General features: G+C 36.5%; 1 protein-coding gene across 2 annotated transcripts in view; it reads left to right on the top strand.

The window, feature by feature from the left end:
• The window catches only part of ITPR2 (inositol 1,4,5-trisphosphate receptor type 2), a 466,150-nt gene that overhangs the window by 225,339 nt on the left and 225,828 nt on the right, over positions 1-14,983 (top strand). For both annotated transcript variants that reach the window (XM_023644092.2, XM_023644091.2), the window contains exons 33-34: positions 5,694-5,822; positions 7,050-7,170. In XM_023644092.2, coding sequence (XP_023499860.2) covers positions 5,694-5,822; positions 7,050-7,170 — 250 coding nt within the window. The remainder of the gene's footprint in view (positions 1-5,693; positions 5,823-7,049; positions 7,171-14,983) is intronic.

The following is a 14,983-nucleotide window of genomic DNA, read 5'->3' as shown; positions in this document are numbered from 1 at the left end:
TAAGATTGATTTTAAAGAGTCCCTGAGATTATTTTTTGAGGATTTTTAATAGTGTGAGAAGTACTGATGATTGAATGATGAGTATAAAAAGGAGAATACAAAACTGACTATCCAGAATATTTCAACTGTGTAAAATATATAAGGCAGAGCAAAAAGATTAGAAGAAAAGATTCCAAGATGTTAACGTGGTTTTATCTGGATTTTAGGATTACGGATAATTTTTGTTTTCCATTTTGTATTTTCCTATATTTTTTTCAGGGTTCCTACAATTAATATATATTGATGTTAAGAAAAATATTATCTTCTTAGAAAATGAATTTAGAATTCTAAGAAAGCCAATTGAGCGTATGGGCAGATGACTCATGTAAAAGGATATAAAAAGCAAATGTTTAGAAAGTTTTGGCCTTATGAATAAAGCAATGCAAATTAAAGTAAATATGTGATATCACTTCAGATATTTAAAGGAACATTTTTACTGTCTATGAGGAATACAAAAATGATCCTTAGGATTTGTATTCCTTGGTCTCTATGATCAAGAGTATGTTACTGGCCCTAGAGTTATTGTATCCTGTAGGGTAACAAATTGCCACGTTTAAATTTAAATTTGGTAAAATTAGGTAAAATGAAAAATCGAGTCCCTCAGAAGCACCAGCCACGTTACAGGTGCTCAGTGAGCGTGCACGTCTAGTGACTACTGTGTTGGACATCACAGATATAGAAGATTTCCATCACTGCAGAACGTCCTCGTAGACAATGCTGCTCTAGCATATGATAACTTATTTCACCAAATCTATCGTCTTTGGAAGAGTAGCAGTCCCTTTTAGGGCAGAAGAGAGAAGGCACATCTTATATGCAAGGAGAGAAATGTCAGACATAATTATGTCTAGAAATTTCACTTAAGGTTTGTTTTTTCAACAAATGCTTTGAAATACCTACTATGTGCTGAGGTGCTGCATGTGCAGTGGTGAGCAAGTCAGACGGGTTCCTGGTGTCCAGGGACTTACATTCTGCTGGTGGAAACAGATTTTTACCAGCTCTTCCCCCAACACCTCCAGGGCTGTTTCCTCACTTCTTTCAGTTCCTGTTAAAATGTTGCCTTATACAGAGATGTACCCCAAGCCATTTAAATAAAACGGTAGTCCTTGACCACACCCACTCCTCCTGCAGCACTCTCTGTACTGCTGGCCCATCTTAATTTTTCTCTAGAGTCTATTATTTGCTCTATTTTTACCAATTATATTATATATTTATTAATTTGGCTATTGTGTGTCTCTCTTGGTTGGAATAAGGGCTGTAATAGAGTAGGGACTCTGTTTAGTTTGGTTCACTGTTCTAACTCCTAATCCAATATTTAATTTTCGTTTAAAAATTTATGTCCCTAAGTGATAGTTCATGAAATTTGACAAATATATAGTAAAACTCATCTGGAAGTGGAAGAGGACAACTATTTCAAAAGGTGGATTTTTTCCCCTCGGAAAACATAATGATGGTGGACTTATTTTTCAAGTTGTAAAACCATTGAAAATCATTTCATTCTTATAGAGTTGGATTAAAATATTTTTAACATAATGGTGTATGGAGTGATTTTGGGGGAAATTTAAATAGTTATTGGTGACATACTGTAAGACAAACCTCAAGTAACCTAAGAGTGAGGCAAGAAATCACTATTCAGTAATGTTTGGAGGACAGTTGGAGATCAATACAGGACAAAATTAATCCAAATCCATAAATCAGGTCATCTACAGCAGCAAATTCCAGAGAGCTTAAGGAGTTAAATAGGAGTCAAGATGTATAAGGGATGGAAGAAGGACTCCAACAAAAAACCAGAACAAAAATGGATAGAATATCCTTTTCTTTTCTGAAATAGGTTTTTTTTCTTCTTTATATTAAATAAATGGAAATAATCTAAATAAAAAATAGTGCCTGAATGCTAATAACAACTGTTTTATACAATGAATTGTGTAACAAAGTGCATATTCTAAATAAAGAGTCAGAATGTGAAAATATATGTGCCACAGCAACCAAAAAGTGCTTATTCTGAAGAATATGTCAAACTGATACATAAGCTATCAGTCATTATCCAGGTTTCATTTAAAGTGGTTTGAATTGTCTATACATGACAAAATATAGGCATGAAATGATTACATGAGAAGTGCCCAGCCTTGTTAGCAATGTCAGAACTGCAAAATAAAATAACTTTTAGGTATTATTAAATTGGCAAAAATGATAATTTGCACATAAGAGCAGTCAGTTTCAGCAGGAAACAGGTGGCACACTTCAAGAGATATGGCAGGGTTGAAGGGATCAAGAAGGGACAGAGGAGTGCTCAGGAATTGGGAACAATGCAAAAGCTGTTTCCACCCCAGGCCTGAAGGGGCAAGCGGAGTGCCAGTGTTACTGGAGCCCAGAGAGAATTTGGACACTGCAGAAGGACTCCAGCAGGAGCTGTACCCAGAGATGCAGATGCTGCTAAAGCCTCAGCAAGGAGAAGGAGATGGGGATGGAGGCAGAGACAGAGTAGGTACCTGCCTGCTTTCTCTTCCACTCTGATCTCCTGCCAGGGCCTCGCATCAGCTGAATCCAAACGAAGCCTGGAAACAAGAGGTAGTTGGTGGTAATGAGAGAACATCCTATGTATCCACAGATAGGTTGTTAATAGCATTGTAAATTTATTATTTCAGAGCATCAGCCCAGCAAGTAGTATAAAACTGTCTGTATCCCCTCATCTCGTGATTCTTCTTTTGATGAAATATACTAAAAACATCCGAAAGTAAAAATAATAATTTTGTACAATTCCTTATAACAGGAAAAGAAAAAAAGGAATCACATAAAATACTAGCAAGAAGGAAATAACTAGGAAAATGATTTGTATTTTTGGTTATGTATACCTCAACTCATTCCAAAAATGGATTATAGTATGGTGCTTTAGTATAGTATGATATGGTGCTGACATATAGTATAGTGCTTTAGAATGATGGAATAAATATAGCCTTTTAACACTTTTAAAGTGTTTAGATAATGACAGTACATGAGAATGTTTTATAGGAAATAATGGTATGTAAATAAAGTGTGCAAACAGATTGAAACTTTGAAAATAAATATATTACACATAAAATGTTAATATGATGTAATTTTTTTGAGCCACTTTCCATCTTTATTGGAAAGAGGCAGTAAAAATAAATAAATAAAAGACAGGTTTAAGAAATATTATTTACTGAGTTCTCTTTTTCCTGAAAAGTTTGAAAGTATTTTAATAAGAAAGATGGCTTCTTACATCTCTTGCCTATCCATTACATTACAGTGTAGGATGCAAGGCTCTAGAGGTAAAAATGGTATCATTCATATGGGGCACAAAAATATCTTAAAAAAATTATTTGAATTTCTTATCCAAATGAATTGAGGAATAGGCTCCACATAGTCTTGAAAACCCAGACTGTTCATTACTCAGGATTTTCAGGAAAGCCTTTATCTAGAAATAGATTACTTTTATTAATCTAATATAATAGATTTTTAAATTTTTAATAGTTAATAAAAATAAACTTTTATTAAAAGTAAATAATTACTGTTATTAAAAAGTAAATAGATTACTTTTATTTGATGGAAGCAAATTTCTGGGTGGTTTTTTAGCAAATGTCCAGGTTCAGGTAATGCAGCCTGATACCATAATAGCTCCAGAGAGCCCCACACAATTGTATGAAATGTCACTGGATGAGGAAGAAAGTTATTTGGGCTGGTTATGGTGGAATTGGTCTGCTGCCTTTTCAACTTGAGTATGTTTTTATCCTACATATCAGAAAATTTCACTATAAAAGCCAGTGCTGGAAGGACACTAAACAAAATAAATCCCACTTCATATCCATCATGAGAAAATCAATTTTATATTATTTCTAGGACCACATTAAATTTTAGTCCTAGGTTAGAGGTCTAAATATAGCTGAGGCCAAAGTTAACCTAAAACAAAATGAGTCCTTTCTTATTCTTTCATTTTTTAAAAATTTATTGTCATCACAAATCTTCTTTTCTTCTTCTTTTTCTCCCCAAAGCTCCCCCAGTACATGGTTGTATATTCTAGTTGTAGGTCGTTCTGGTTGTGCTATGTGGGACGCAGCCTCAGCGTGGCCTGGTGAGTGGTGTCATGTCCGCACCCAGGATCCGAGCCAGTGAAATCTTGGGCCACCAGAGTCAGCGCGAGGACTTAACCACTCGGCCCGGGGCCGGCCCCTATTCTTTCATTTTTAAAATTAATTGATTGATTCATTCATTTCACAAACATCTTTTGAACATCTTGTGTATGCCAGGCACTGTGTTATATGCTGGAACAAGAACTAAAACTAAAAGATTAACTAAGCAATAACTAAAACTGAAAGATTACATAATTTGACATAATATTTTTCCTTTAATTGCACTGTTCCTTGCAATAACTCCATGAGGTTAGTTCTAATACGACCCTGTCAAGCAGGTGTCATTTAATAGATGAGGATAAAGTCAATTCCCCCCCCCCCCCCATGAGAAATGACTTAGAAGCAAAACAAACCCTGTGCTCTTTCTTCTAACTCCATTTGGCAAACACTTGTTATTTTCCAAACTAAAACATTAGGACATATTTGAGAAGGGAGTTTTTTTCCCCTTTTGTGAATTTATTTGTGTGAAAGCTTTTAAAGCAATATCAAATTAAATTACATTTACTTATTCTTTTGATGAATCACCTTATTGAAAAGAAGAAAAATTATGTAAGAATTTGGAGTGTCTTGGAACATCTGGAACATATGGCCACCATATTTACCGGCCGTAATTGTGTGAAGATTTGAACTTTCTTACTCTACCCTGGTTTTTCAGTCTTTTCTCACACCCTGTGCTTTCCCTCTCCCTTTTTATCTTCATGTTTCTTATCTTTTCATCACTCAACTTTTTAAAAATTTGTTTTTAACCATGTATCTTAGCTTTTGCAATTTGTCTACCCTGACATACTTGGGAATTTACAGTTTGTTTAGCAAAAGCACCGATTGCTGCCTCATTTAATCACATGTAAAGATCAGAGCAGGAACCAGGCCTGTGTTCTTTTCTGATTTATCCTCAGCTCTAGCATTATATCACCTTGCTTAACCTGCCCTGAGAAGAAAGCACACAGAGCTACTCTTTTGTGCTTCCCAGATAATCTGTGGACGAAAAAGTCAAAGTTGTTGGAAAGTTTTATTTTCTTTTAGCTTTCTGTTGTACTGTCCAGATGTTTTCTGTGTTTGCATGCTCCAGTTTGGGCCAGGTATGTATTATAAGTGAAAATGTGTAGAGATATAAACTACCATTAGTCACGTTCACTACTTTCTTATAAGAACTGTTTCCTCTTTGATTTCCTCACATTGAATGGAAAAGTGTTTTCCAGCAAAGCCAAACTTGGGGATGGAGGGAGAAGGTGGGTGTGCAAAAGTAGAGAGAAGTGGTGCGGGAAGAAGAAGCCGGAGTCTGACCGAATTCTGGTCCAAGGATGAAATGACAATAAAACTTAAAGGAGAAGCTACTGCAGAATGATACAATTTTAATGGATTTTAGGCAGAAATGTGTCTATTTAAAGTAACTTTAAAAAGCAGAAGAAACATTATAAACAATATCAGGATAATTTTTTAGAACATTACAGTGTTGAGTTATAATTCAAAGATGTGATAAAATGTATTGAGTTGTTTTATTTTTCTTTCTAGGTTTGCAATACAACCACAGACAGGAAACACGCAGACACCTTCTTGGAAAAGTGTGTTACTGAGTCAATAATGAACATTGTGAGCGGTTTCTTTAATTCTCCTTTTTCAGACAACAGTACCAGCCTCCAGGTAACTTAAACACATGAATACCAACCATTCTGCTGCACAGAATTTATTTACCTTATTTGAGTGAGAAAAAACTTTAATCTGGTCAAGGAAGTCACTTCCTATACTTCTGAAGATCACTCTTCTCTCATATTATTTACTATTAACCCCTTCAGAGTTTACCAACTTTATTTTAAATAAAGAGGACTTATCTTCAAGTAGAATTATTCTTCCTCTCCCTCTAAGCATAACAGGAACTTTTATATCTGTATATTGACTATTTGCCAAGTGTTGAAATGAATGATACGATTCTTTAAATGGATAGGCATTTTGACTCAATAATTCTACTTTAGTAATTTATCCTCAAAAAGTTAGCAAGGATTTATATACTAAGATTTTCATTCAAGGGTTTATAATACTTTACAATTGATGTCAACTGTAAATGTCCACAAATAGGGGAATAGCTAAATAAATTATGGTATAACTGTACCATGGTTTATTACATAGCAAGTAAAAACTATGTTTTAAAAGAAATATTGATGACTAAGGAAAATGATCATGAAGTAATATTAAGTGAAATGGCCACAGAATTGCATTATAGTATCATCCAAATTTGTGTGTGTAAAGATATGTGCATATATATGTAGAAAAACTCAGGAAGTAAATATCTTCAAAATGTTGGTATTGATTCTCCCTACATGGTAGGATTATTGGCAATTTTCCTTTCTGCAGTTCCCAAATATTCTACAGTGATTGTGTATTTTCAAAATATAATTTCAATTATACTTTCTTTAGAGAAAACTTTTAAACTATTAGATAAAACCATATGAAATTGTTTTTGTAGGTCAAAATTGTTGTCTCCTCTACTTGAGCATCATATGAAACCAAAATATTCAATCAGTCAAACAAACAAATAAACCCAGAACACCTGCTCTATTTATGCTTGGAAATAAGCCACAGATTATAAAAAATTTACTTACATTTATGTCATTGGCTACAAGAAATGCCATGTTTTTCTGATTAGGAATATAGTTGAAATGTAAATAATCAGTTTTTTATAGTATCTGGCACAGTGCCTGTCATGAAGTGGGTAGGTAATAAGTGTTTGTTGAATGAGGTATTCTTTAAATAGCCCTGAAACTCACAAGACTGGACTGTATTTTCTTTGGATGAGCCTTTTTGACAATGCGTGGATACCACATCAGGAGTGTTAATGGTTTAGCGGCCTATTTTTGTACTCTCTGTTTTCAGACACATCAGCCAGTTTTTATTCAGCTCCTACAGTCTGCCTTCAGAATTTACAATTGCACTTGGCCAAATCCGGCGCAGAAAGCTTCGGTGGAGTCCTGTATCAGAACTTTGGCTGAAGTGGGTAAGTCAGAATGTCGGATTTTACTTATTTTCACATCTTGTTAAAGAAATTGGGCTTTTGCAGGTTTTCAGTTTACAGCTTAATAAGAAAGCAGGTATGGTTTCTGTAAAGCTGAAGAGCAATGATCAGCAAATGACTCTGAACTTTGCATACTTTTTGGGAGGTGAATATAATTATTGTATTTCTTTTTTAAAAATATTTGAAAATTGGGGCCGGCCCCGTGGCCGAGTGGTTAAGTTCACGTGCTCTGCTGCGGTGGCTCAGGGTTTCGCCGGTTTGGATCCTGGGGGTGGACATGGCACCACTCTTCTGGCCACAGTGGGGCAGCGTCCCACATGCCACAACTAGAAGGACCTGCAACTAAGATATACAACTATGTATGGGGGTGATTTGGGAAGAAAAAGCAGGAAAAGAAAAAAAGAGAAAGAATATTGGCCACAGTTGTTAGCTCAGGTGCCAATCTTTAAAAAAATTTTTTTAATGTATTTATTTACTTATAGTTTTTAATCATTATAATTTCTAAACTTAAATTTAGTATTGCATATGGCACTTCAATATAGCTCAGTAAGATTTTACAGGAGTGAGTTTAGTTTATCTCAGATTTCTTTATGGAATTGTCTTGTCTATTAAGTAGCCTTACTTAGTAAAGCCTTACTTATTGAGACCTTCATAGGGCAGTCAGACTTTTTGAGGGATTTTTAGTTTTCCAATTTTGTTTAAATCCATCAGTATTTATTGAAGGTCTATCGTATATAAAAGGCTTCAGAAATTACAAATGAAATAGAAGCAAGGAGATTATAGCTGAGGGGAGGTTAGTAGATTCTATAAAGAGTTTCTCATAGATTCCTCTTTTCTTTTCTTTTCTGTTTTGAAGTTAATTAGGGCCATCCGACAGATGGCAGAGGGGAGGAGGGAAAAGAATAAACTTTGCTGGACTTAAAAAAACAAACAGAGGGGCTGGCCTGGTGGTGCAGTGGTTAAATTCGCATGTTCTGCTTTGGTGGCCTGGGTTCACCAGTTTGGATCCCTGGTGCGGACCTATGCACCACTTGTCAAGCCATGCTGTGGCAGGAGTCCCACATATAAAGTAGAGGAAGATGGGTGAAGATGTCAGCTCAGGGCCAGTCTTCCTCAGCAAAAAGAGGAGGATGGGTGGCAGATGTTAGCTCAGGGCTAATCTTCCTCAAAAAAAAAAAAGGAAAGAAAAAAACAAACAGAGGAGCTTGACCATTCTGTCAGCTAATGGTGGTTCTGCAGGCAGTGGGGAGGGCAGCTTGTAGTGTGTTTCATCACCACTGCTGTTTATTCAGTGCTTACCATGTGCATTTGTAAGCAGTTTACTTGCATTATCTCATTTAATCCTTAGATAGGTTCTTTGATTATTTACATTTTACAGTTGAGGAAACAGAATTATCTAGGCAACTTGGCCAGGGTTATAGTTATGTTCAGTAAATATTCGATAAATGAATATATGATTTAACTAATTAATGACCATTCAAAATTTTTTCAGTCTTTTCCTCCATCTGCAATTTGACCTAAGTGATTTTATATTAACAAAATTTAGTGACTGCTCAATTTTAATTTAAATAAATGAAAACGAGTTATAACCCAAGACGATCAATTGGAAATTATTAGAACTAAGAGACTTCATAGAGTTCATCTAGGTGATTAATTATAAATAAGTATTAAACTAGACAGATTTTCTGTGTACCAAAAGGAAGCAGAGCATATACTGTGAGAAAGACATTATTCACAGTAGCAATAAAAATATTAAATACTTAAGAGAAAACAAGAAACATGAGAGAATATTGTATTACTATTTTGAGGGATATAAAAAATTTTAATAAATGGAAGGATGTACTATTCCTGGATTGAAAAATTCAGTCTATAAGGATGTGGGTTCTCCTCAAATAAACTAATGATTTTAATGCTTCCACACCGGGGACCCCTGCTTTGCATGCATCTTCCTCTTCTCATAGTGCGCTTGGGCTTAGGTACCCCATGTGGGGCCACACCTCACAAGGATGCGTCCTCTGGCAGCTTAGCCTCTCACACCCTCCTATGGAGGCGTCTTCTTCTTCCCCCATAGGCTCCCACCGTCTCCCTCAGGCTGCTGCTCTGAGGGACGTCCTCTCTACCCGGCTTGGCCTCTTACTTTCTATGCTGGGTCACTCGTTCATGTGAATACCCTTGTCACCTTTGACACCCCATGCCAGGCTGTCCCCCAACGTGGACGCCCTCCTTAACCCATTTAAATTCTGATTCTCCACTCCAGGCAGCCTCCTACACAGGCACCTTCCACTCCTTTTTGGGCTTGAGCTCTCTGGACGCCTTGCCTCCTTGTGCATCTCTTTCCCAGCGCTGACACTTAACTTTGCTCTGCTCCTGCTGAAGGTTTTAGGACTGAATGGTTAAAGAAGGGAAGAGAAAAAATAAAGGAAGAGGGCACAATATATACTGTGTAAAAAATAAAGAAGGACACAAAAGAGAACCTAATTCTTGTTTTAGAAAGATACACATAGCAAACTGTCCAGAAGCCTATAAATAAAATATTCACATTGCTTATCTCTGAGTGGTGGAATTTTAGATGAATCTGGTTCTATTGTTCATGCTTTTATCTAACTTCCAGGTTTTTAATAATATACTTCTCAAGTGATAATAAAATAGTACCAAAAGCATTTTTATTTGGACCAAGTCAGCTGGGAAATATAGTAATCCTCACAAGATAAAATCCAAAGGAAAAGCAAAGAAATGTGATGATGTTATTTTTTGCATAGGAATTCATTATCTTAGCTGCCAAGTGTATTTCTATATTTTTCATTTTAAGGCAGTCTCCTCTCTTCCTGCTTTTCTTCCTTCTTTCTCTCTCTCAACCACCTCTTCCTCCTCCTCTTGCATCTTTTCGTCCTCCTCTTCCTCCCTTAGTATTTAGCAAATGCAGTGAGGGAAACAGCAGTTGGCCCTACCCAGAGCATAGAGGGTGTGCTGTTCGTAAGACTTAAAAATCGAGAGATGAAGAACTTGGAGCCACAAGTGAGATTCCATGTTGTACTTTCCATCTGCGTTCCAACATCAGTGGATTCCTCGTGTAGTCAGACCAGTTCTTGCATAGCAGGATGGCAGAGCTTTGGGGGTTTAAATAGCCACTGAAGGCATGTTAGTCTGAAGATCTTTTATTTCTAAGGTATAAGCTTTTATTTTCTCCCGTTTTCTATGCTAGCCAAAACCTTATGATTTAACAGGAAATTTTAGTTCCTTTTTTGCATGCGATAAGGACATGTGTGATAGGAAGTCTAAAAAAATAATTATATGTAAGGGTATAATCAAGGTGGATTTGGAAAAGTGATGTTTTGGTGTAAAATCTCAGTTTTTATCTTTGTGAGAAGGCATGTTTTCTGTCTCTTCCTTGTTTGTCCTTTCCATCCGAGTTATGAAGCTCTGGAAATTTTATCCCCACTGTTGCTCTCCATTCGTACCTCTCCTGCCCTCCCCTCCATTAAGGCCTGGTGTAACTCCTCCTCACTTTCCTCTTGGACCACTGTAGCAATTCACTGTTCTCTCCTTCTTGCTTTCCTCGCTGAAATAAATCTGCCCAGAATAATCTTCTTGAAATTCTCTCTCTTGTTTTAAAAACATCAACAACAAACTCCCCAGCCTTCAGCAGCGTCCCTTTGTCTAACAAATGAAGGATGGATTCCTTATTGTAACATTTGTGGCCTCCACGACACAGCTCTGCCTTCCTTTTTTGACCTTGTTGTTCACAGGTTCCCACACGTCCCCTGTATGACAGCAAACTTAGCTATTATGCCCTGTGCATTGCTCATATTATAACTTTCTCTCTCTTTCTCTGTTTCTTTCTTTCTCTGATTTCCACCATTGCCACCTCTCAGCATCTTTTTTATTACTCACATTGTTTTTGGTTCAAATTCCTCCATAAAAGCTATTCTTGACTCTCATATCCAGATCTGAGGTCATCCCCGTTTGACCACTTACGCTTTTCTTACGGTCTTCATTTTATCTTAGCTTGTATCATTCTAAGTCCTCATCTTTTCCCCTCTGTTAGATTTTGAGGGACAGTGACTATGAAGTGCTGTCACAAAGGCATTAATAGAAAGCTATTGACTAGGATGAAGAAGGTGAAAAGCAAATCCTGCTTTGTGATGGTTAGACCACATCTTTTTTTCTTGGTGGATGCTGTTCATCGAAACATAAATAACCAAAAGGAAACACATTAGGAAATGAGCATCCGTGGTAATGAAAGGGATGTCGGCCCGCCTTACTTGAGTAATGATTGAAAACATTTGAAGTATTTAGATGAAGAAGAGAAATCTGAGGGGGAACATAATAATTACTTTCCAACATTTTGGGGTGAGGACGGACTTCTTTTACAGGCTCCCAGGGATAGGGTTGTAACTAGTACATGGCAGCTGCGAGAGGCACATTTTTGTCCCACTGTAGAGAATAACTATTTCACAATTAGTACTCTTTTAAAGGCTTAGGGATCGCATTCGATTCTTCCCTCTTCTTCACTCCCATTGAACACAATGGCAGGTTCTCTTGGTTCCACTGCCAAACGTATCTTTATTTTTTTTCTCTTGTGTGACACCCTTGTCCAAATTCACCATCATCTGACATGGCTTATGGAAGAGTCTTGGACTGAACTCCCCACCTCCACTCCTGTCCCACTACAGTCCATTTCCTACATGGCAGGTAGAGTGGTCCTAAACTGTAAATCAGATACATCACTCATCTACTTAAAACTCTCCATTGCACTTAAAATTTGTATTCCTTCCCATGGCTTACAAAGCCTTTCATCATCTGAGCTTCGCCTACTTCTCCCAGTTTCCTCTGCCCCGTCCCCCCACAGCTTTGCTCCACCCACACTGGCCTGCTTTCTGTTTCCCATCTACATCATGGTCTCTCTCGTCTTAGGGCATTTGCACCTGCTATTCCCTCTGTTTGGATCCTCTTCCCTCAGATTATCGCATGCTCAACAGTTACTTGCTCAGTGAAGTGTTCCAGAACATCTCTATGTGGTGACCTAGCTTCTTCCCACCCCTTATCCTATCTTACTCTTTCATTTTCCCCTTAGCACTTATCACTATTTGAAAGCGTCTTGTTTGTTTGTTTGTTTATTTTTTGCTTCTCTGTTGTCTGTTTCTCCCATTAGAATGTAAACTATGAAAGCAGGGGCTTTGCTTTATTCACTGATTGCCAGGGCCTGAAAGTGTCTAGTGCTGACTAAGCAGGTTAACGAGTGTTTGTTGACTGACAATAATCCACGGACTAGATATTTTGCAAATAGTGAAATTTAGGCTTAGAAGGGTTAAATAGCTTGCCCAGTTAATAAGTAGTCAAGTTGGGTTTCAAATCCAAGTTTCTCTGAGTATGTAGTTTATACTGTACCTTGTTACCCCAGAAGTCCTATCTTAGGAAGCCCTAACCTATAAACTAGAACTATTGACTTACAGGATAGGGATCTCTCTAAAGTTTTATAATTCAAGTACAAAATCATTTTTGTGTTTCAGCAACTTTTTAAGACTACGAAGAGGTGCTAAAGTTAACACAATTCAAATATGTAAGAATTTATAATATGAAAAAGAACAAAGTATACATATTTAAGAAAATTATAACAAAGTCAAGAGAATACTTTGTTTTTATAAAGCAAATTTTCAGTGCATTTACAAATCGGTAAACACATTTCTGTAAATGTAACTATCTATTATAGTTACATTTGCGTAACATTTTATACTTTGTAAAACACTCTCAGGTACGTTAGCTTAGCTCATTTATCACCAAAAATACTTTGTTCATTTCATTGTTTGTACATTGGCTACAAAAGGTAGTAAAAATCGGCAAAAGCGCTTACTAAATCAGCACTTACCTTGCTGAGAACAGCGAGCATTTATTAATATTGGACAGTGTGGTAAACCCTGTGATGTGGATGCTGTTCTTAGTCCCATTTCACAGATGGGGACGTGAGGTTAGCGAGGTTAGCAAGGTTAGGCAGCATGCCCAAGGTCACAGAGGCAGGATCTGAACACTTCTAGACTGACATGCTAGCAGACATTTGTGATGCTCTACTATATATCACAAATCAGTTTAAACAAATATTCCCTGTTTTATACTTTTAAGATAGAAAATGTGGCTCAAGATGTTAATAATGCCCTTCATTAGTTACTGTTCCTCAGTTTACTCATTTACGTGAAATACAATAGCACGTTAGAAGCACTTTGAGAAAAAGCATCCAAGAGTTATTTCTACATTATTTCACTTAAAAAACAATTTCGTTCCATGTGTTTCATAATCTTAAAATGATTTGGGGGGGAGTTAATGTTGGGTACTTTGTTGGCAACATATCTTTTTTCCAAATTGAAATTCTGTAAAATGTCTTTTACAAATGGTTTGAATAATGAATATCAATCTTCGAGCCAATTGTTCCTCCCAAATTTGAACATGTATCAAATATAAACCCTTTGAGAAGAGAAATTGAGTTTCTTTTAAAACAAACATATCTGGGATGTTGTATTTGACTGTACAAAGAGTTTGATATAATACATCCCTCTAATTATGATTTTTTTTTTAGATATTTTATTTTTCTTTTCCTTTTTCTCCCCAAAGCCCCCCAGTACATAGTTGTATATTCTTCGTTGTGGGTCCTTCTAGTTGTGGCATGTGGGACGCTGCCTCAGCATGGTTTGATGAGCAGTGCCATGTCCGCGCCCAGGATTCGAACCAACGACACATTGGGCCCCCTGCAGCGGAGCGCACGAACTTAACCACTCGGCCATGGGGCCAGGCCCTCTCCAATTATGATTTTTTAAAGCTCTACTATTACTTTTAAAAAATTAAATCTGAATAAGTTACAAGATGGGACGAAACCATAAAGTTTTTCACATATTTATTGATTCACTGATTTATAATGATCACTCATTATCTGAAAGACATTATTCTAGTTTGGAGAAATGCAGTCTGTCAAACCATGTTTTCTGCCCTCTGTGAATTTCTGGTACATTGGAGGTAGATATAATATGTACAGAAATGACAAAGCAGAATAAAACTAAGTATCTTATCTGTTACAAAGTTCTAGAGTCTGACACAGTGCCTAGAGCACAGTAGGTACTCAGTGAATATTTATTGCGTGAATAAAATAAATGGATGAATACAAATAAATGAGTGAATATCCTGCTTTTGTCATTGGCTGCATAATATCCTGTTGTGTGCCTACGTTCTTTTCTTCCTCCAGTTTTATTGAGAAATATTTGACATACATCACTGTGTAAGTTTTTAGGCATACAGCATTATGGTTTGATTTACATAGATTGTGAAATGATTTTCATAATAGGTTCAGCTCTCATCCATCATCTCATACAGATACAATAAAAAGAAAAGAAACAAGAAAAGAAACGAAAAATTTTTCTCCTTGTGATGAGAACTGTTAGGAGTTATTCTCTTAACTTTCCTATATATCATACAGTAGTGTTAGCTAGTGTCATCATGTTGTACATTACATCCCTAGTACTCATTTATCTTATAATTGGAAGTTTGTACCTTTTGACCACCTTCCTCCAGTTCCCCATTACCCTACGCTCTGCCTCTGGTAATCACATGTCTGATCTCTTTTTCTATGAGTTTCCTTTTTTTTTTTTTTTTAAGATTCCACATATAAGTGAGGTCTTACAGTATTTGTCTTTCTTTGATTTATTATGCGTAGCATAGCGCCTTCAAGTTCCATCCATGTTGTCACAATGGTTTTTTTATGGCTGATTGATAATTCTGTTGTATATATTTGTACCACGACTCCTTTATCTAT

The sequence above is a fragment of the Equus caballus genome, chromosome 6 (genome assembly GCF_041296265.1).
Source record: "Equus caballus isolate H_3958 breed thoroughbred chromosome 6, TB-T2T, whole genome shotgun sequence".
NCBI classification, from domain to species: domain Eukaryota; kingdom Metazoa; phylum Chordata; class Mammalia; order Perissodactyla; family Equidae; genus Equus; species Equus caballus.
Note: the sequence above shows the minus strand (reverse complement) of the source record. Positions and strands in the feature narration are given on the sequence as shown.